The sequence below is a fragment of the Vitis vinifera genome, chromosome 9 (assembly GCF_030704535.1).
Source record: "Vitis vinifera cultivar Pinot Noir 40024 chromosome 9, ASM3070453v1".
NCBI lineage: Eukaryota > Viridiplantae > Streptophyta > Magnoliopsida > Vitales > Vitaceae > Vitis > Vitis vinifera.
This window is the reverse complement of record NC_081813.1, coordinates 8,261,206-8,282,637: the sequence shown is the minus strand read 5'-3', so window position 1 is coordinate 8,282,637 and position 21,432 is coordinate 8,261,206. Positions and strand designations below refer to the sequence as shown.

The 21,432-nt window shown below is 31.9% G+C and overlaps 1 protein-coding gene across 14 annotated transcripts; it reads left to right on the top strand.

Moving 5' to 3' along the window:
* Positions 1-135: 135 nt before the first annotated feature.
* Positions 136-21,431, top strand: LOC100254847 (uncharacterized). 14 transcript variants are annotated; one of them, XM_059739633.1, is made up of 9 exons: positions 136-429; positions 10,289-10,387; positions 12,295-12,372; positions 13,211-13,278; positions 13,379-13,519; positions 16,211-16,347; positions 17,351-17,461; positions 17,601-17,738; positions 21,323-21,423. In XM_059739633.1, the coding sequence occupies exons 3-8, from the start codon at positions 12,296-12,298 to the stop codon at positions 17,727-17,729; spliced, it is 663 nt and encodes a 220-aa protein (XP_059595616.1). In that variant the 5' UTR covers positions 136-429; positions 10,289-10,387; position 12,295; the 3' UTR covers positions 17,730-17,738; positions 21,323-21,423. The 14 variants fall into 14 exon arrangements, 12 of the variants coding, with proteins under 12 accessions (XP_059595616.1, XP_019077843.1, XP_059595615.1 ...); XM_019222298.2 differs by lacking the exon at positions 21,323-21,423 and adding an exon at positions 14,202-14,243 and having other exon boundaries at positions 17,601-17,871; XR_009466557.1 differs by lacking the exons at positions 136-429; positions 10,289-10,387; positions 21,323-21,423 and adding exons at positions 8,406-10,019; positions 14,202-14,243; positions 17,222-17,255 and having other exon boundaries at positions 17,601-17,808.
* The last annotated feature ends 1 nt before the right edge of the window (position 21,432 follows it).

Here is a 21,432-nt window from a genome sequence, read left to right as displayed (position 1 = left end):
GACTCTGTAACCTAACAAACCATCAGACCATCTAGGCCTAAGAATTAAAACCCAATAACCAATCAAAATGTATTCATCTGGCCCAAAAATATCCTAAGCCCAATAAACCCAAAATAAGTATACTATCACCTTCGTATCAGAGGTACCATAGTCGGGGAGAACCTGGGCAAAACTTGCGTCTCTCTGTTTTACAGGCTGGCCACACCAGTCCAATTATGGCGGCAGCTCTCATAAACACGAGTTCCTTCCACCTGTGGACAAGGTTTCTCAATTCACGAGTTCAGACTCCCTTGCTAAGCAGAGATGGGTAAAAACCCTAGGTTACATAGAGGTCCAAGTTTCCCATCTGCTCTCTCAAACAAGCAAGTTCCATCTACCGATTCAGTCTACTTCGATTGCAGATACGTTCCAATCAATCTTCGACTTCAGGTACATCTGCCGATTCAGTTTTTTTTTTTGGCAAAAAAGAAAGAAATTTGGGAGAATTGTTGATTGTTTTCCATTTGAGATCTAAATTGTTGTGGAATTTCCTAAATTGTTGTGACTATGTTGCTTATGTTGTGGAATTTCCTAAATTATTGTAGCTTCCAGCAAAAGAAATCGATATATTTTGTTTTTTCTTAATATTTCTCAAATCGTAATGACATCTTTATTGTTTGATTTTTGGATGTATCAATTTGCAATTTCCATGTTATTGATTGTTTCATATTGCAATTTACCTAAAATGTTGATTTTTTTTTTTTTTGAATGATTTCTCCATTATTCTTCTCTGTCACTTCCTTCATGTTACCATAAAATTTCTTTCCATTTATCATGAGCAAACATTTTTTGCCATGAAGTATGTATTTGGACGGATTCAGAATTTGGGAAATGGAGAAAAACAAATGCTTGTTAAAGCCCACACGAAGGTTTTAAGATGGAGGAATTCTATGAGTAGGAAATTAGGAGTAACATTGAAGAATACCCGCATTTGAAAAAACATGGAACAGCTCAAGTTAATATTAATAAAGGAATTACTTTTGGGTGGGTGTTCATTGGTATAAAAGGTGAAAATGAGTTTAGATCATCATAGTGAGAAGTTGCTGTACATGTGTTAACAAATTCTTTATAGCCTATATACACTGTACTAATAGAATGGTATGCAGTACTTAGCCCCAAATAATTGCAACAAACTCTTCTTGTGATAGTTTTGATTAATTTTTATTTTCCTCCGCTCAAACGTAAATTCCTGAACAAATTAGATAGTGCCATTGAGTGAATGAACATAGTAAAACTAAATTGATCATCGAATTGAAATGGTGACTGGTCCATTCTTTTTTGGTCATTCTGTTGGTTGAGTCTTTGGTTCTGAATATAAAATTTTAACTTGAGTTTGAAAGTTAGTTGGGCCATCCATGCGAATCCGTTTGTTGATTTTGGATTTAATTTCCCATATTTCTTTCACCTATCTATCTAATGCATCTCAAGACCAAAGGTATCATCATTATGTTGTTAGTTAGCAACAATACATATTTCTGCTCATGACCTTGTTTTTTTTTGTCATTTTTGGTAAAAAATAACTTAATTTTGTCCTTCACCTAATTATTGATACCTATTAGAAAAGGTCACCATTTTAACATATACTTAATCAATTTGAATTAAACTGTCTGGAAAAACAGATGGTTGAAAAGTAAGAAAATGTTAACAAACCGATATTCTTTAAGTATTTTCAGTTGGGTTCGTTTAACAATCATGGAGGTTGAGAAAAGGTCATCATTAGAAAGCTAAGACTCTTAAAGGAACCCAACTTCCCATGATTGTCTTTTTCTCAACCTCCAATAATTGTACTGAAATAAAAATATCTGAAGTAGTAGAACTTTGTTCAATCAGTTGCAACAGGGATAGGAAAACCATTAAGGAAAGTATAGGGACATGCTTTTAGCCAACTTTGTCAAACTAATTTACAAAAAAGAAAAAAAATGAATAAATAAATCCTAATTGACAAATAGGTAGATATATTGTAAGACATTTAGTAAAAACAGTGCAATTATGATATGTGACTTTCTGATAGTAAAAGAGAATGAGCACCATTTAGAGCATGGATGGCATCCCTTTGAATGTCCTTTACCTCTTTCCACTATCTTTATTGCAATACACCTGTATATATTGCTGGAGGTTATGCAAAAGATTTTGAATCCACATAGACCAACTTTGGTCCATCCCTTATTTTTCCCATTATACCAAGCAATTTTGAGTGTTGTCCATAGTCAGCTGGAAATTGCTAAAATTCATCCACTGCAGTTTAGGTATATGAAAATTATTTATCAATTTGCTCATGTTTGATAAAATGTACAAGTGTCATAAGTGAAACTGAATCCCAAGGGAGGGAAAAAGGGTCTTTGAAAATGTTGTGCTTCTTTTGCATTAGTGTCCAGAAGTTGGATTCGACCTTCATGATTTGTGAAAATTAGAATATATTGGTTCATATTTGTTCTTTTCCTGTAATGTTATATATATATAACCACCATACCTCTGACTCTGCAAAGAGTGATCTGCAGCATACCTTAAATATCTCCTAGACTCAAGATATGACCTTTGGAGCCAATAGGAGCACCCTCCAGTCTCTACTGGAGCTTATTGATGGCTATATATCTATATCTATATCTATATATATCTATATCTATATCTATATCTATATATCTATATATATATATATCTATATATATATATATATATATATATATATATATATATATATATATATATATATATATATATATATATATATATATAAAATGATGGATAATATTACTATTCGAATCTTCAAGCATGTATTTTTTTGGCCATTTGATGTGAGAAGTTATAGGTCAATTGATAGTTTTTATGTGAATTATTATTATTATATAAAATGATGGATAATATCACTTTTCATTAAACCTGATTTCTCAAAAGAATTTGTGGCATTAGTTGATTCTGGTGCTGATATAAACTACGTATAGGAAGGATTAATTCCTACTGTATACTTTGAAAAGACTTTTCAAGGTGCTGTAAGTGCAAATACTAAACCTTTACAAATAGATTATAAAATTTCAAATGTTCATATTTGCAATAAAAATGTTTGTTTCAAGACTTCTCTTTTACTTGTCAATGAGATGAATAAAGAGATAATCTTAGTAACCCCCCTTCTTGCTCTACTCTATCCTTTTAGAGTAGATGAAGAAGGTCTCAAAACTGTTTACAAAGACCAAGAGATTTGTTTCAAATTTATTATTTCTTTAAGAATGAAAGAATTGAATGTACTTGAGAATGAGGTAAACTTAATTCAAAAGAAAAAGCAACAAATCAAATTTATAAGTAAAGAAATTCATTATAAAAGAATTGAAGAAAATCTTTTACAAAAAGATATACAAACAAGAATTGAAAAGATTAAAAGGCAAATTGAAACAGATTTATGTTCTTCTGTTCCCAATGCTTTTTGGAAGAGAATGCAACATAAAGTTTCCTTGCCCTATGTTGATGGATTTGATGAAATTCAAATTCCTACTAAGGCAAGACCAATTCAAATGAATGCTCAATTACTTGAGTATTGTAAACAGGAGATAAAAGATTTACTTGATAAAAATCTTATTAGAAAGAGTCACTCTCCTTGGAGTTGTGTTGTTTTCTATGTTAAAAAACCCTCGGAAATTGATAGAGGTGACCTGAGACGTGTTATTAATTACAAGACTTTAAATAAGGTTCTCAAATGGATAAGGTATCCTATACCTAACAAGAGAGACCTTATAGGACGCCTTCATAAGGCTTCAATTTTCTCAAAATTTGACATGAAGTCTGGATTTTGGCAAATTTAACTTCGTGAACATGATAAGTATAAAACTGTTTTCACTGTTCCATTTGGGCATTATGAATGGAATGTGATGCATTTTGGTTTGAAAAATGCTCCTTCAAAATTTCAAAATATAATGAATGATATCTTCGATCCCTATACTAACTTCTCCTTAGTATATATTGATGATGTTCTTATAGTTTCAAATTATATTGAACAACACTTCAAACACTTAGAAACTTTTCAAAAAATTGTTAGGGAAAACAGTTTAGTGATTTCTGCCCCTAAGATAAAACTATTTCAAACTAGGATTAGATTTCTAGGATTTGAAATCTACTAGGGTACAATCAAGCCAATCCAAAGGTTAATAGAATTTTCTAGCAAATTTTCTGATGAAATTAAGGACAAAACTCAACTTCAAAGGTTCTTAGGAAGTCTAAACTATGTGTTAGACTTTTATCCAAACCTTAGAACTATAATCAAACCTTTGTTTGCTGGGCTTAGACAAAATCCAAAGTCTTGGACACAGGAACATACAAATATAGTCAAACTTGTCAAAGAACAGGTTAAGAGTCTTCCTTGCTTAGGAATCCTTAACCCTTTAACCTTCCCTATTATAGAGATAGACGCCTTTAATATAGGATATGGTGGTATACTCAAACAAGATTTTCAAAATCAAATCTCCGTTGTCCGCTTTCATTCCAGAATATGGAGTGGCCCCTAGGAAAATTATTCAACTATCAAAAAGGAAATTTTAGCAATTGCTTTATGCATTCAAAAATTTCAAGAAGATGTTTTTAATAAAAAATTTCTTCTTCGTGTTGAATGCAAAAGTGCAAAAGAAATTCTTCAAAAAGATGTTCAAAATATTGTTTCAAAATAGATCTTTGCTAGATGGCAAGCGATCTTGTCAGTTTTTGATTTTGATATCGAATTTATCAAAGGTGATTCAAACTCTCTTCTTGATTTTTTATCACATGAGTTTCTACAGGGAAATTGAGCTCTCAAAAGCCTAAATCCAGTCCAAAAACCACAAAAGCATCTTATGCAATGCCTCTAGTTAAAAAGGAAAAGTCCAACACTCAAACCCAAAATAGATTCCAAGTCCTTGGAACTATTCCTTCAAACCAGCCCAAACCAACTTTTTCCCAAACGACCTCTTCAAGTCAAAATCAACAATATGTGGCTAAGGCCCATGTAATGAAGGTATAGGTTCTTGAATCTTTTCATCTTTCAAACTCTGGGAAACCGGAAATTTCAAAAATCTTTCCTCAAGGAAAATATTTTCTTCAAAATAACTTAAGAGAAAACTCGAAAATTTTATGAGTTTATCCTATTTGATACAGATTCTGTAGAAATTTCTAATATTCAAAATCAAACTTCTACAGATATTTGTTATTCAAAATGCAAGATTTGCAAAATTCTTTTTTAAAAATAGTGGGGTTAGTCTCTTGATACTCAAAATGTTTTCTCAAAACTTTAGGTCAAAGACGTATGATTATCATGATTATATTGACGCTTGGTACTATACATTTTTCTTTCGTCCCTTTGATCACTCTTGGTTTTTTCATTGGGGTGATGAAATCAAAAATCAAATTAATTTTCCAAATTGGTTTCAAGAATGGTGGCTATTTTTTGGCGCCATTAAAGATATTTTATGTCCTAAAGTTCTTGAAGGATACAAATACTTTTCTGAACATGATAGTCATTTGGTTCCGGCTTCCTATTCCCAAGTATTATATTTCCTTTCAAAATTTCAAATTCCTTAGATTCTCTATTGGGACTTTGTTCTCTCACAGATGATTCCTGCGCCATTTCCCGCGCATTTGGCAAGGGAATTCAAAGTCAAATGGTGGTCAAATTTCTCTCATTCGACCACTTAGCAAATTCCACATATCCGTCAATGGATATCTTCAAAAAATTATCCTTTAAAACCTTCCTCTTCAAAGGTTTCAATCCCAATTCTTCTTGATGCTATTCTTCTTTCCCGAACTTCTTTTCCTTCTGATAAAGAGTTCAAAAAGCATCTCAAATTACTTAAGAAGAAAGCTTCAGAGACTTTGTCTCAATTCTCTGATTTTGGTTCTGATGATGATACTTCATTGTTTGCCTTTTTAGGGGATGTTAATGAAGACATGTGTTACGACCTACTGTATACACCCTTGGATGATGATATTGTTGATTTTGACTTGAAGAGGCCGTTCGGGAAAAAATTGGTTTGGGCTGGTTTAAAGGAATGGTTCCAAGGACTGGAATCTATTTTGGATTTGAGTGTTGGACTTTTCCTGTTTAATTAGAGGCATTCCTTAAAACAAAAATGGACATATGCACCCTCTCAAATGCTACCTGATGAACCTAACCAATTAATGGTTATAGACAGTACTGAACCCTTTCAAATAGATAAGGAATACCTTAGCAAAGAAAGAATGGTACAAATGCATGGAAACACATCGGATAAATATCCCTATGTTTACATATTTAGAAATGTATGTCTCAAACAATAATATTGACTATCCTTTCCTAGAAGTCAATATGTTTCAAAAGGGACAAGTTTGGAAAACTACTTCAAACAAAACCATAGTTTCAAATCATCCTCCCTTAGAAGAAATAACCATAATTGCTCAAAATACTGAGATTATAGTTTCACCTTTCAAAACATTAAATCCCAAAGATATTGAAGGTAGAACAGTAACATTAAAAGATTGTAAAAATCTTCAGCAACAAACTAATTTTACAAATCAAATTCTAGGTACTCTTTCCTCTCAACTTGATAGGATAGAAGACAAGCTAGAAACTCCACACCTCTCTCGACCAATAATCATACCCCATTTTCTAGATAGAAATCTAGATAAAAATCGTCTAATTTTCAAACCCGTGAAAGTAGGGAATAAGACACTCAAACTTTCAAACAATGATGACTTAATTCAAACTAACAAAGAAAATTGAACAGTCAGACCTTACAAACAAACCCTCAACTTCAAAATCTGTAAACATGATAACAGAAATCACACCTGCAAATGTAGACCAAATAAAAGCTATATTTGAGGAACAAAACCCTCAAATAAATAGGATTAGACACCAATTCAAACAACAAACCAAGACTAGGAATTACTATCCTAGACTAACCCCTCCTGATCTTTAATATGAAGAAAGAAATCAAATTACCCAGTCAAAATATGATGGAGATGACATCTATGAATGGAAGCGTAAGTGAACATTAAGTCTTGAATATTCATTAAAAAAATATTATGGCCTCTACAACCTACAAATCTAGAGGAAACTCTGACCATCTGATCTGTGTACACCTAGTAGCAGGTTTCACAGGTCAGCTCAAAGGTTGGTAGGACAACGCTCTCACTGAAAAAGAGAGAATTTATATTCAAACCAGCTTAGATGAACGAGGAAATCAAAATTCAGTTCATACACCGATATTTGCCATAACCAAACACTTTCTTGGAGATTTGATTGCTTTCCAAGCTTTTACCTCAGAAATCCTTCAAAACATTAGATGCGGAAAACTCAGTGACTATAGGTGGTCCAAAGAAGTATACTTTGCCAAAGCCCATACCCGACCAGATGTAAACCAACCCGATTGGAAAAAAAGATTCCTAAATGGGTTGCCCAAATCCTTTAATCAAAGAGTCCAACTTAGGATCAAAGAAATGTACAATGGTGTCATACCTTATGACTCTCTTACCTATGGCCAATTAAGTAACTTCATCAACCAAGAAGCATTAAATCTTTGTTCATTGATTAAAGTTAATGCTACCCTAAAAAAGGATCTTAAAACCTCAAAGAAAGAGTTAGAATCATTTTGTGCCCACTATGGGTACAGAAACCCCATTCCTCCTTCAGCCAAACAGGAAAATTTTTATAGGTCAAAGAAAAAGAGATTAAATAAAAAATATTCAAAATTCAAAGAAGAATCCTTTTACAAAAAACCAAAACATAAGAAATATTCAAAGAAAAAATATTAAAATACTTCCAAAAAAGATAAGGAAGACATTAAATGTTTCAAATGCGGCAAAAAAGGACATATAACCCCAAATTGCAATGCCTGATGAACCTAACCAATCATATAGCTCCCCTCCTGCACCCCTTCTCTTCTTACTAACACCCACTCCAATCATAATCATAATCAAGATAAGCAAAAATCTCATGTTAAACATAGAGTTGTGATAATTCTATCAATATATCTTGCTAGTGAACTCTTACTGCAATAGGTTATAGGGAAGTTTATCACATTTCAATTTTAATATATCTCATGTTAAATTTTTTTTTTTTTTATTTAGCTAAAAAATAAACACCATACCCATTTTAGTCTTTTGATTTTTGTATGGTCTTTTTATTTTAATGTTATTTTTTATACCTTAATTAATGATATACTTTTTGATATATACTTTTCACGACTAAGGTTAAAAGTTCCATAGGTAATTATTGTAATATTTATTATGTTTTAAATTTAATACACTCTCCTTAATTTTCAATCTTAATTTTTATTTTATGGATTGTAATTTTTTTAAACATTAATGGATAAAAAAAGTGGATAAATGATAAGATTTTATTAATCCTAATGGCAAATTTATTGAATATAAGGATTTTTAATTGAATTTGTAAGGATTATATTTATTGAAAATTTTCTAGTTTTAATATTCCAATTTGAGTGTACCTCCGAATGTTTATGGTATATGCCAAAAAAATACTTTATATTTTGAAATGATTTATTTATTTATTTATTTATTTTTAGGCTAATTAATAATTAATATGGTATTATAATCTTTTATTAAAAAAAATTATATTCTATTATTTATACCTACTTTAATTGTACATTTGGTTGTAAAGTTTTAGAGTGTTTTTAAAAGTATTTATATCTAAAGTGTTTTTAAAATTTTTTAAGTGTTTCATAAAATTTATCAAACACTTAAGTTTTTTTAAAAAATATTTTTTAGGTTAAAAATGTTTTTTAAAATTATTGTCAAACAGAATCTTAATTTCTTAAAATACGATATCAATAAATAATTATTTATTTATTTTCTTATAACTAGATCCAACTTGTGTAAAATATTCCTTAACCAATTATTTATTTATTTTTGTCTATCCACTTTTTCTATTTTGTCATATTAAATAAAATTTCATTGAATTCAAGCCCATCCTCTCCTTGAAAAGAATGATAAAGGAAGATCAGAAAAAAAAGAAAATATCAATAACAAATTTATAACCCCTTTTCACAAATATTTGGGCCCAATTGTATCTAACACAGATTCAAGCCCATAATTCTAAACAGTTACTGGGCCCATTAGATTGGATGAGCCCATATATATATGATGCAATAAAAATAGTATTTTCTCATATTTAACAAGGTAATATAAATAATAATGCAAAGGACATTTTCTATACATTGTAAGTCCCATTGAAAACTCCTAGCATTGGATTCCATTCCATGCAATCATCTAACACCCATATCTTATCAGTACTCTTTAAGAAATATTTGTTCAAAATGATATATTTGGATCAAAATATAATAAAGACCGAGAAGATTAACTCGAGAACAAGAGCATCATTATATAATTTAAATCTAACCATTAATCAAGAAGTGGTGGGAACGTCGGAAACCTATGAATATAGAAGATTTTATTAAAAACAAATCCTAATGATTCAATGAATGAGATGACGGAATTTTATAATTTTACAATGTCTACCCTCTAAAAAAATATATGCATTAAAAGCATTATCTATCCTTTAAAAGAATGTATACATAAAAAGCAATGAAATGGGAAAGGAAAAATAGAAAAAATTAAAATGAAAGCCTTGAAAAAGTGGAGGTTACGTTCTGAATTTGGAATTATTTTAATATTTTTTAACCAAATATTCCTGGAGAAAATAAATTAGTTTGCAGAGGACTGCTACGTTAGCTCTCCTCCTTGGACTCCTTTATAAGTTATAGAACAGCTCCTTAACATAGACCCAACGTTATGGGATCATCACCACGAGTTGCCCTGTTTGGGAACTAGAATCTGGTGAACCCTGTACGAATACCGATTAACAAACCCTAGTTTCCTAGTGTTTGGATACACGTAAAGGTAATCATTGTTACCATTCGCGAGCACCCGAGCTAAACTCAACGGATTCCCAAGCCCCCACTCCCCTGCGTCGGTCCATCAACTGCACGCTTTCTCACCTTCTCCTGCTTCTGCGCTTAACTCGCTTTGACAGTGTATGCGCCTCTGTATAATCTTTTTTCTCTCCGCCATTCCATTATGCATACATGTAGGTAATTTGTTTTTGAGGAAAATCGGTGATTGTTTGCATTAGTCAAGGAGATTTCATTGTTGAAGAGTTTATTTTGCTGTTTCTGTACTGGGATATTCTGGGTATTTGGTGTTTTCTTCGCATTTTGATTCTTTTTTTTTGGCTCTTAATGTTGTAATATGGTGTAAATTTGTAGTTCTTTTAGTTGCTCCTTTGTTTGGTTGCTGAGAACAGGGAAGAAAATTGGATTTTGAATTTTGGGTATTTCATATGATGGGTGCTGAGAGAACTTGAAGTTGAGCTAACTGGGTCTGGTGCAAGTATTTGGCTTAGGTGAGTTGAGTTGGATTTTCTGTTTGTGGAAATAGATGACAATGGTTGTAGGCAATATTTTATGGTATCACTTAACTGTCAAGTTACCCTTGGGAAATGGGCATCTGGTTGCTTATTGAAGTTTGTTCAATCGGTTTTCATGAAGTTCCTGTTTGAGAAACCAAAAAACTAGGAAGCTGATTCCACATCTGGTTGTGATCAGCATTGTACTGTTCATGAGAAATTTGAACTCTAGCAAGGTTTTATTCTGCATCATACTTGGTTCATGCTGGCAAGAACAGCTGATTTAAATCATGCTTGCGAATGTCGACTCATAAAAGGGCAATGCTAGTTAGTTTCACTGCTCATTCTGTTTCATCCTCGAGAGATTACTGCAGTTTTGAGAGTAATTGGTTACATTCCTAATTGTTGACTCGTAAGTCATATGATTTTATCATATTTTATCTCATTCATTTTTTTCCCCATAGATTGGGAAATAGATGTAAAAGATGCGTATACATATATGAAACACCTAAATGTTGCAAGAATGAAGTATAAAATAATATAAAACTAATTTCATCAAAGTTGCATGTGGTAAAAGAGGCAAATATGTGGCCTGTTTTAGCATATGCATCAAAACACTACAATCTTGAGGAGATCAACTTAATAGGATATGATGTTTTAATATTTAAATTTATCATGAAATCAAAATAATAAGTCTATTAATACATACTATTGTTCCGAATGTTCCAAGTTTCAACAATCCCAAGACCAAAATACTATGAACATCAAAAAGAAACTATAGGCATGCACATTTGCAGCTACATATTTGTATGACCATATATATATATATTGGTCAAAAGGGGGAAGATCAACCATTATTAAAAACATTCTCTCAACTCTTCTTGTATACTTCATGCTCTTATTTGTCATTCAAGAGGGATTTTCTACAAGAAGATCACCTAGAAGGGAAGAAGATTCATTTGGTGAGTTGGTTGACAGTGTGCTCGAATAAAAAGGTTGGAGGGCTAGGCATTATAAAGCTTGCTACTTTAAATAAAGTCTTGTTAGGTAAGCGGTTGTGGAGATTTGTTAATGAGAAAGACAGGTTGTGGAGGAAGGCCGTCAAAGGAAAGTTTGGAGAGATAGAAGGGGATTGGGTTGCTCAAGAGGTAAGGGGGTGGAATTAAATGCGATGGGAGGAGATCAATCTTCTAACCACCATTTTTGTTGGAAATAGTCAGAGGACAAAGTTTTAGTTGGATAGGTGGGTCAAAAAGCGGTCCTTGGAAAGAGCATTTCTTCTTTCTATAGTCTTGCTTCAGCCAAACTTGCAAGAGTGGAGGAATTTTCCTGATTAAGGGGGGTCAGAGTCACTGGAATCTTTATTTTAAAAAGCATTTTTAGGAATAGGGGCCTGGAGGCAGTTGATAGGCTTATGAGGAGTACTATTCTGTAAATTTGATTGAGGGAAGGGAATGTACTTTCTTGTGAAGGAAGGGGAAGAAGAGAGATTTCAAGTGAAACGTCCTGTGTACTTTGGTGTGCCTTTTTGGCGCTTTATTAGTATTGTTTGCATTTACCTATCAAAAACAAAAAGAAAAAAGAAAAAAAGAAGAGATTCCAAGTGAACTCTTTCTACAATTTGATGTGCTTAGGAAATCATTCTCTTTTTCCCTGAAAGAGGAGGTGTGGGGTTTATGTGCCCCTTTGAGAGCTTGTTTCTTTGCTTGGGAAGTAGGGTGGAAGAAAATTTTAATAATAGACCAAATAATGACAAGGGGACTTTTGTCCTGGAAGCTTTTTATAGAGGGTAAATATGGGGAAGTTGAAGGGAGGTGGTGTTCTAGGAAAGCGATTGATAGATATGGGGTTAGGCTTTAGATGCTTCATCTCAATGTTGCTTTTTTCATTCAAATGTTTTGCAGAATGGAAGATGAAGAATGCAATTTGCTAATAGAACCAAGGCAGAGGATTGTGCAGGAATTTTCAGATTTTATGACAAGGTAATATATTTTTTGGAATGTAAAAACATATGTAGAGCTCTGCTACTATTTGATAATTGTTTGAGGTTGCCTTTGATTTATAATTATTGATAAAAGATATTGGGTTGGCAATTTTGTCTTCTAAAGAAGGGTTTGTCCAAAAATATTTATTGTTTCTGCTTAGAAGATCCATATATGAGGATAATTGAACATATATCAAATCTACTCTGCCAACTTGCTTTATGCACTGCCACACCTCTAAACAACCACCTGATGGGTTTAAATGCTACCCCTTAAAGAAAAAATTGCTCCATGCTTGAAGCTATGTGGCATGGTAATAGCCATGATTGTAACATTTGTTGCAAATATTAGGAATTGGAGAAAGCAAATAATTGCTCATGCTTGAGCCTTTGGCATGATATAGCATGATTGAACACTTCTTTTTTTGATAGACAATACTATGATTGAACACATTATTGTGAATATGAAAAATATAAGTAAAAAATGAAATGCATCTGAGTTTGCATCTAAATGAACCCCCAGTATGCACAATGTTGGCTCATATGAGGTAACTGACACGGGTTTATTTCAACATGCCATGTAAAAGTTATAGAAGATGTTCCTTTTTTTTTTTTCCTTTGAAAAATTTCATTTAAAAAGCCGAGTTTCATGTCTTTATACCCTATTTCAAGTTTCAATTTGTAATATGGCTTATACAACAACAATTATAGCTAACATACTTGGTAACCATAAAAAGAAAAAAAAAGAAAAAAAGAAAAAAAAAAAGCTTACTTGGTATTTTCATTGAAATAGATGTTTAACTTTATTGTTATTTGCTATAATGGTGCTACCATTGCAGGGTTGCAGAGTTTGAGGAGTTGGCGGCTGTGGGAAGTAGGCTACTTATTGGCTTTCAGCAAGGGCTGGGTGAGTGTTTGAACATATTTTATCATTTGCTTTAAGTGTGTTGGCATGTGGTTCTTTGCCTTATTCTTATTAACACAGCTTTTCCAATTTTCTTGTGCAGAGTTTCTTCGACGTCCTCCAATAAACAAGACATCAGAATTGGTTGAGAAAATCATTAAATCCAATGAAACTAAAAGGGTTAAATCATATGTTGAAGCTGGATGTATCAACTCTCATGACGGAACACAAAACATAAGCAAGTGTAAGTGCAGTTGTCAATCTATTATTCTGAATTCTTGATCAAATAGTTTCTAAGCATTAGAGATCTGCCATTTGTGAGAGTTTTTCTTAAGTTCCTAGAAATATTTGGATCAAAGAATAATCTCCCTCTCTCTCTCTTTATATATATATATATTAACAAATTCCTTTCCACATGTGTGCTAGATGCGACAGATTCTTCTTTCGTTTTCTAGAAATACTTCCATCACATTAAGCATTTATTCTTCTTGTGATACAGTACAGGGTTGATGTTCTTAGTCCCCTGTTAAACTGTTTTAACTGTGATACTGGTAATAATAACTTCTAGTCAGTATATCACCTGCTTTAACCAACATTCTTCTATGCTTTTATTCTAAATATAAGGCAATTGACAACTAAAATGATATTTCCCTTTTGATTATTCCATAGGGTTTGTTGGTTTTGAACTCTCTCCCACAAGTTACAACTATAAATTTTATGCTGCACATGGTCTATATTTAATCAGTTTAGTATCCCAAGAAAACACATGGATTCTTTTCTTGCTTGCTGTGTTATTTTTTTTAATGGATTTTAGTTATGCATTATTTTGCACCCAAACTTTTCCATTTTGCTTTCCCTACAAGTTGTTGGTTTGACTTCAATGTGTGTGTGTGTATTTGGTTTTTTTTCTTAATGTGTCTACACAGTACATACATGCCAACTTGGACTGCAGGACCATTTAAGTAAAGGTGACATCCTTCTCCACTTTTCCTGTTATTTGCTGATAGTTTTCTTGATAAATCAAAATGGAACTTATCAGAAGGCTAATGAAACAGTGGAACTTAAGTAAAGGTGCCTGTAATGCATTTAGTGTTATATCAGGAATTTCATATTTTCTGAAACAATGGGCATCCTCCTTGAGTGGCATTTGTATATTTACAAACACTTTTAGCACTGTATGGTCTGTCATGCATATTTTGATAATTTATGTGCTAAGATTTCATTCTTATCAAAAAATAAAATAAAAAAGGGCTAAGATTTCATGCTTCATATATTCTTGCCAACTAGTACATGATTTTCCCCCTTATTTTCAGGAATGTTCGAAAGTATATATATATAAAAAAAAGAATTCTGATACTCTGCTATTAGGCATTCAATCAGTCAACAGGGCATTGGAAAAGGAAGGGTCTCTCAGACACATGCACACCTTTACAGGATGGGGGGTGAAATGCAAGTTTTTATCTTTGGTGTGTTGGAAAACTAGGGTTCTCAAAACCTTGGTACTACCTACAGGAGAGCAACCAATTCCGATCACCAATTCAAATTAGGAAGCAATTAAGCAAATCAAACACAAGGCTTTTCTGGAAAACCCCCTTTGGAAACTGGTTGGGGGTAAAACCATGGCTTAAAGGGCCACAGGGAATCTTCACCTAATTGAAATATAAGTTACTTACTTGATCAGTGAGCCTCACAATCTACCCAAGGAACTTACTCTCATTTGCACTAGTATCCTTTAAGCATTCTCTGTGGCATGATTGTTGATCTAGGAAGATCCACTTCTAAACTTTCTCTGAACATTAGCGTTTTAGCCCCCTTGATCATTTGAGAAGTTCAACTTTCTCAGAAAAGATGAGGACAGACACTTGTGAATGAAATCAGGTGAAAGATTAGGTTTATTTAACGTAAGATGCAATCTTGAGAAATGTTTTAAAAACTGAGGAGTGGAGTAAAAAGATCTCACAATGAAAAATATGGCTCTCTTTATCAGGGTATTCTCTATGACTAATCTAAAAAAAAATCTTAGAAACCCAGTTAGAGTAAAGGTTTTAAAAAGATCTTGGGCTTGCCTAATAAAAACTAAATTTTTAAATAAAATTGCTTAAGGACTGACCAGTTGACATCAAATCCAAGTGCACATCTGCTTAAGGACCATGGGTGGCTCTTAGGAACTGATTGATTGTCCTGAGAAACAAAATGTAATGATTGATCGTCTAAAATCTACTCTTTCCCATTTTTCAAATTAAAAAACATGTTCAAATGCAGTTTTTGCAGACTAAAAATTGTTTGATGTTGAAATATATCATTGAGTGAAAATCCCAATCTCGCTCCCCTTAACATTACCATGAAAGCTACATAAACAAGAATGTAAAATATTGTGTTCACTTATCCAACTTAATCTTTGGGCAGTATGTGAGAATTGAACTTAATGACACAGACTGGAAGCCAACAAACTGTGAACTCTGACAGGGTATGTATCTCATATAGCAATAGCTAAGTATTGGAGCAATTTCTTGGTGTAGGTTGCATATATTACCCATTGACACAGGATACGTGAATTGCACTTCATATTCTGTTTTACATAACATTTTATGAGAAAATAAAATATATAAAGCATGCTAGTGATAAAAAGGGCAATGTTGTAGGTTATGTTAATTCTTGATTAAATTTGGTTTGGTAGAACAGTTTGTAGTTTCCTTTTGGGGAAGATAATGATTGGATGCAACTGTTGGTTTCTTTATGCAAGGTTCTTACCTCTTTGTGTTTGGGCTTTGGGTTGTGCATGAAAATCTTCTGGGCATGTCTATTAATACAATGTAATATCTAAATCTACCTTGTTATATTTATGTTTTTGGAGGATATTTTGCTTGGCAACTTTCTGGAACTGCTTCTTTCTCATCATTGAAAGTGTTTATTTGATTTACTTTCTGTTTTCCAGCCAAATGCATACTCAGTGAAATAGAAAGCTTGATAGATGATGTAGTTGGAGGAATGCAAACTACAAATGAAAATCTATCAGACTTGCAGGATAGGTATTTTGACAAGTGGGATCAACAAGAACCTGCTTATGACAAGGTGGTGGCTCCTTTATGTTATCTGAATTTTCTGTGTGGATACATGCACATCTGTTTTCCCTTAGTAATTTAGATATAATGGCATTTGTGTCAAAAATTTCAAAGCATTTTGATTTTGACCTTTTCTCAAAATTTATGTACTTAGTTTGTTTTTCAGAATTGATTGTTATTCTAACTCAAGGGAAAAGTTAAATGCAGTGTTTGATTACATTGGTCAGATGTAATTGGGCCTAGTTTCAACAATGATTCTTAAACATACATACATACATACATACATACATATATATATATATATATATATGGGAAAACTCTGAATTACCTTCAACAAATTAAAGGCTCAATAGTTTTCTTTCCTTTGCTTCCCCTGCTTGTTTCAAGTTACCTTGGTTTCATCTCATGATTCTTATATATATATACATATATATGATATGGGGAAACTCTAGATTACCTACAACAAATTAAAGGCTCAATAGTTTCCTTTCGTCTGCTTCCCCTACTTTTTTCAAGTTACCTTGGTTTCATCTCATGATTCTTATATATATATACATATATATGATATGGGGAAACTCTAGATTACCTACAACAAATTAAAGGCTCAATAGTTTCCTTTCGTCTGCTTCCCCTGCTTTTTTCAAGTTACCTTGGTTTCATCTCATGATTCTTAAGTTTCCAATTTCAAGCCAAGATTCAACTCAGCTTCTATCGGAATTGTTTTTGGTTAGAGTCCCAAATTCTTGGCTGAATCTCCATACACAACTTTTATCCTTTATCTCCTATTTGGCCATCTGAATTAGTTGTTAAATTCTGTATTCCCTGCTGGGTTTGAAGTAATGGCTAAAATATTTTTGTCTGAATGCTCAACTAATTCCACCCAGGATCTCATCCCACATTCAAATTTGTTCAAGATAGGTAAATTTTAAACCATGATTGGTTCTTGGTTTCTATTTGTGTATGCAATGATAGTTTAAACTCCAGACTGCTTATGAAAATTCTTCTTTCTTCAGGGAGAAATAGCATCAACTCATGCTTCTCATCTTAAAAAACATGAAGCAACTGATTATGCTGCCATGATGGGTATAATTTTCAGTATGGTGAAGCAAGATTATGTAATGCAGGTAATGAGCTTCCCGCTGTTTCATATTTTGGATTGGAAATAACATTACGTTACGTTCATTGACTACGATGTTAGTTCTCATATGATCCTTTTTTCTTTCTTCAGATAGATCCTTGAATATTGTCATGACTTTGTTGCAGGAAAGGATTGTTTCTTCTCTGAATCTTAAATCATCAACAGGTGAATTGGAGAGCTATTGCCTGATATGGTCTTTGCGCCCTTTCATAAACGATGAAATCATGCACCAAGCCTGGAAGCTTCTTCCCTGATTGTCACAAGTTTTTATTCAATTGTTAACATATCTTTAACAGTTAAAGTTTTAGTTTATGAATAGTTATTTATATTAAATTAGTAACTAATAATTTATTTTATAACTTTAAAATATATAACTTTTGAAATTTTATTTTAAAACATGAGTTATGTTCTATAGACTATAAACTAATAGGAATTGATAGTAATTTATGGGAACTTGAATTGTCTGTGGGCTTGGCGTGGGTTAGGAATTTATCAACCCAATGTTGGGTTAAGTTCTCTATGGGTTGAACATATAGAGAGGTAGGTTTGATATAGATTGACCTTCTAATGTGTCAAACTCATCCAAATTGTACCCGCTAGGGTAGCCCAATTGGTTTGGACAACAATTGAGATGTGTGGGCCTAGTAAACATTAAGATGTGTTGTCCTAATAATGATACATAGTTCTGAATTTGAATCCTGTCATTGATGGTACCTTGAATTTACCCTGGTTGTTGTAGAGGGTCAGTAAAAAAATCTCACCCAAATTGTATCCCTAATTTCATAATGATTTTTTTTTTTTAAAAAAAATCATTTAGTATGAGATATCTTTTGTCATTCTATTATATGATAAGAGGTGATTGAATATAATAAAAGATGATCCGTTTATCAAATACAAAATTATTTTAGTATCCGCTCATCACTACAACAAGCATTTAAAAAAAAGGTGAACATATTTAACTTTAAATCATTTTTAAGTGTTGATCCACTCACATATTTTAAAATTATAAAAAAATATTTTAGAGTTATCTATAATTTATAAAACCTACTTTGTTTTTAAAATCTTGATATTTCATATCTTTTTATGTGGAGAAAGGGATGACAATGGAGTAAACTTTTTTAAGTACACGTCTTGCCTCTAATGGCTCGGGTTTGAAATTTAAATAAACGGGTTTAGGATGAGTTTGAGAATTTTTTTTTAAAATTTGGGTGAGTTTTGATGGGTTTGGGTATTGTTTTGTATTATTTCGATTCAATTATATATAAAATTTATTTTAAAAATAAATTAAATTAAATTTTATTTTTCTATTTTTAATAATAATAATAATAAAAAATATTTTTCAATAAAATAAGTTATAAAAAATTGCAATATTTTAGTTATTTATATAATATATTTATTTAAATATTTAAAATTTCTCAAAAAATAAGTTAAGTGTGACGGGTTGGATATGAAAAATTCGCATGTCCCACCTGCTTAATTTATTTAATGGTGGGTATGAGAATTATTTTGAATAAACGGGATGAGGTTGAGATCGTCCGGAATCCGTCCCATTGTCATCCTTATGATACATAAGCATTTTTGGATCTTTTCAAAAGAGTTCCTTGTTTTAGGTAATCAACCAAGGACAAAATGTTTGTTCCATATTTTTGAACATACACAAGACCGATACCAAAAAGAGTTGACGTTTTAAATTTTAAGACAATGAGTCCAACCAAACTCCACGTCATACACGTGAAGCACTTAAATAAAAACAAGAAGCAGATTTGAATTCTCCTTTCTCCCCACATTCGGGATTTGGAATCATAGGTACATGGGGTTGTTGACCACCCTCCTACCTATATTTTTTTTCTTCAACTATTTTGAATTAATCATATATAACTCGGGTTTTATTATCTTGTACATACAATCAATTGATTAACGTATGTCACGTATTGCTCGAATTTTATTATTTTATACTAAAGTTTATTTTTATATTTGATGTCGGCTTTTATACTTTAATATCATTTATTTGTATAAATCAAATTTTATTTTATTTTAATTTCATTTATTTGTATAAATCAATTCGAAGCGTTTTTTTCCTTTTAAATATGATTTTTAATCTACCTTATCTTAATTTATCCTCATTTTTCATACCCATGACACGTGTTTAAAACAAAATTTTAATATTAATATGTATTAAATTTTAAAGGAAACTTTTGTAGACATTTAGGGATTAAGAATTTTTTCTTTCCATATATTTATGAGATTTGGATTAAGTGATGATTGGATAAAGATGTCTAAAAACGACACTATAAATTAACATTTATGAATCAATTGCATTTAAATCATGATAAAAGTCAGCACGTGTCTCTTTCCCAATACATAATGATTAAGGTGTGTTTGGTCGACTATCATCTACACATATTATTATAATAATCTAGTGGATATAGAATTTTGGGTTCCTATTTGATTCGAATTTTAGGCTCTATTTTTTAAAACCATTCTTAAAAAATAATTTTCGAGAATAATTTTTTAAAATTCTTATCATGTTATAAAATGAAAGTTTCTTCAAGAACCTAAAATTTTCTTAACATATTTTTTTTTATATTTAAAAAAAATATTTGTATATATAATGTTTTATTTGTAATTATTCTTTATATTTATATAATTATTATTTTTAAATAACCCTAATAAAATAAGTAAAAACAATGGAAACACTCTATTTTCTAGTTGTAAGACCTTATTATCATTTAATTTTATTTTTATTATAAGGTTCAATTATTTTAGGAATTGCTCTCAAATTAAGTAAGATGATGTGTAGATATATATTTCTTTTTTTATTTTTTATTTTTAAATATATATATAAAATTAAGGTAACCTAGTTGGCAAGGGAGAGCGTTGGAAAGTATGATTCAGTAATTGACATATGATCTGGAGTTTGAATCCAGCTACTAATAATATCCTGAATTTACCTTATAAAATTCTTATAACTTGATATTATAATTTTTTTTTATTTTTTTAAATAAACTATAAATAAAGGAAACTGTTTTAGGGATATTCATTTATAATCTTTTTTTGCCCTTTAGGGATATTATAAATTTTTTTATTTTTTAAATAAACTATAAATAAAGGAAACTGTTTTAGGGGATATTCATTTATAATCTTTTTTTGCCCTTTATGAAAAAGATCGATCATGAGTCAGCACATCATCTCCAATCCAATGAAATAAAATTGCTAACCTGCACTAGCATCTACCTGATCACTACTCCAAAACTTTGCAAACCTCCCATAGTGTAGTCTCGATGTTGACTTTTAGTAAAACGAAAAGGCGTCAGTGTAAAACCAGCTACTCGCTTTTCCTAATTGACACGTTAGACTAACGCTTTTTAAGTTAAGGCGCCGCGCTATCGGATACGGGAATTGTACTTTATAGACAGCGAGTATAAATATATTTGTACTCTATAGATTGTAGCTGTCCTCTCACTTTAGCTCCCGAAACTCTCGTGGTATTTAACGCCGCTGAGTCAGAGTCAATCCTCAACTACCGCTGAGTTAGCAAATTGGAAGCCTCCGCGTGGCAAATGTCCAGATTTTACCACGTGGCAGGATATAGGCAAGGGACACATGATAGGAATGGCCCGCCATTTAAAAATATGTAGAACACCCATCTGATTCTTGTATGTTTTGTACAATTTTCTTGAGATTGATCATAGGCCGTCAAAAACTAAAATACATCATCAACCATGAAAATGATCCAATCAAACTACTAATCTACTAAAAACTATTTTCTTCTATGATGATCCCTACAATATGTTGGTCTTGATCATCAAACAGTAAAAAAATTTGTTTTCATTCGAATCTGTTGTAGCAAGGCCGGAGAACTCGACCGCAGAGGAACTTTTCTCCGGCGATATTCACAAGATCTTGGGGTTAGCAGCAAGCCAAGATGTCCGGAAAACGATGGCGACATCTCCTCTA

Excerpts from the sequence above, each read along its gene's own strand:
- LOC100254847 (XM_059739630.1), top strand. The coding sequence starts at position 12,296 with ATGGAAGATGAAGAATGCAATTTGCTAATAGAACCAAGGCAGAGGATT. Across the intron at positions 13,279-13,378 it reads TGGCTTTCAGCAAGGGCTGG|AGTTTCTTCGACGTCCTCCA; the intron begins GTGAGTGTTTGA and ends TTTCTTGTGCAG. Across the intron at positions 16,348-17,350 it reads AAGAACCTGCTTATGACAAG|GGAGAAATAGCATCAACTCA; the intron begins GTGGTGGCTCCT and ends TTCTTTCTTCAG.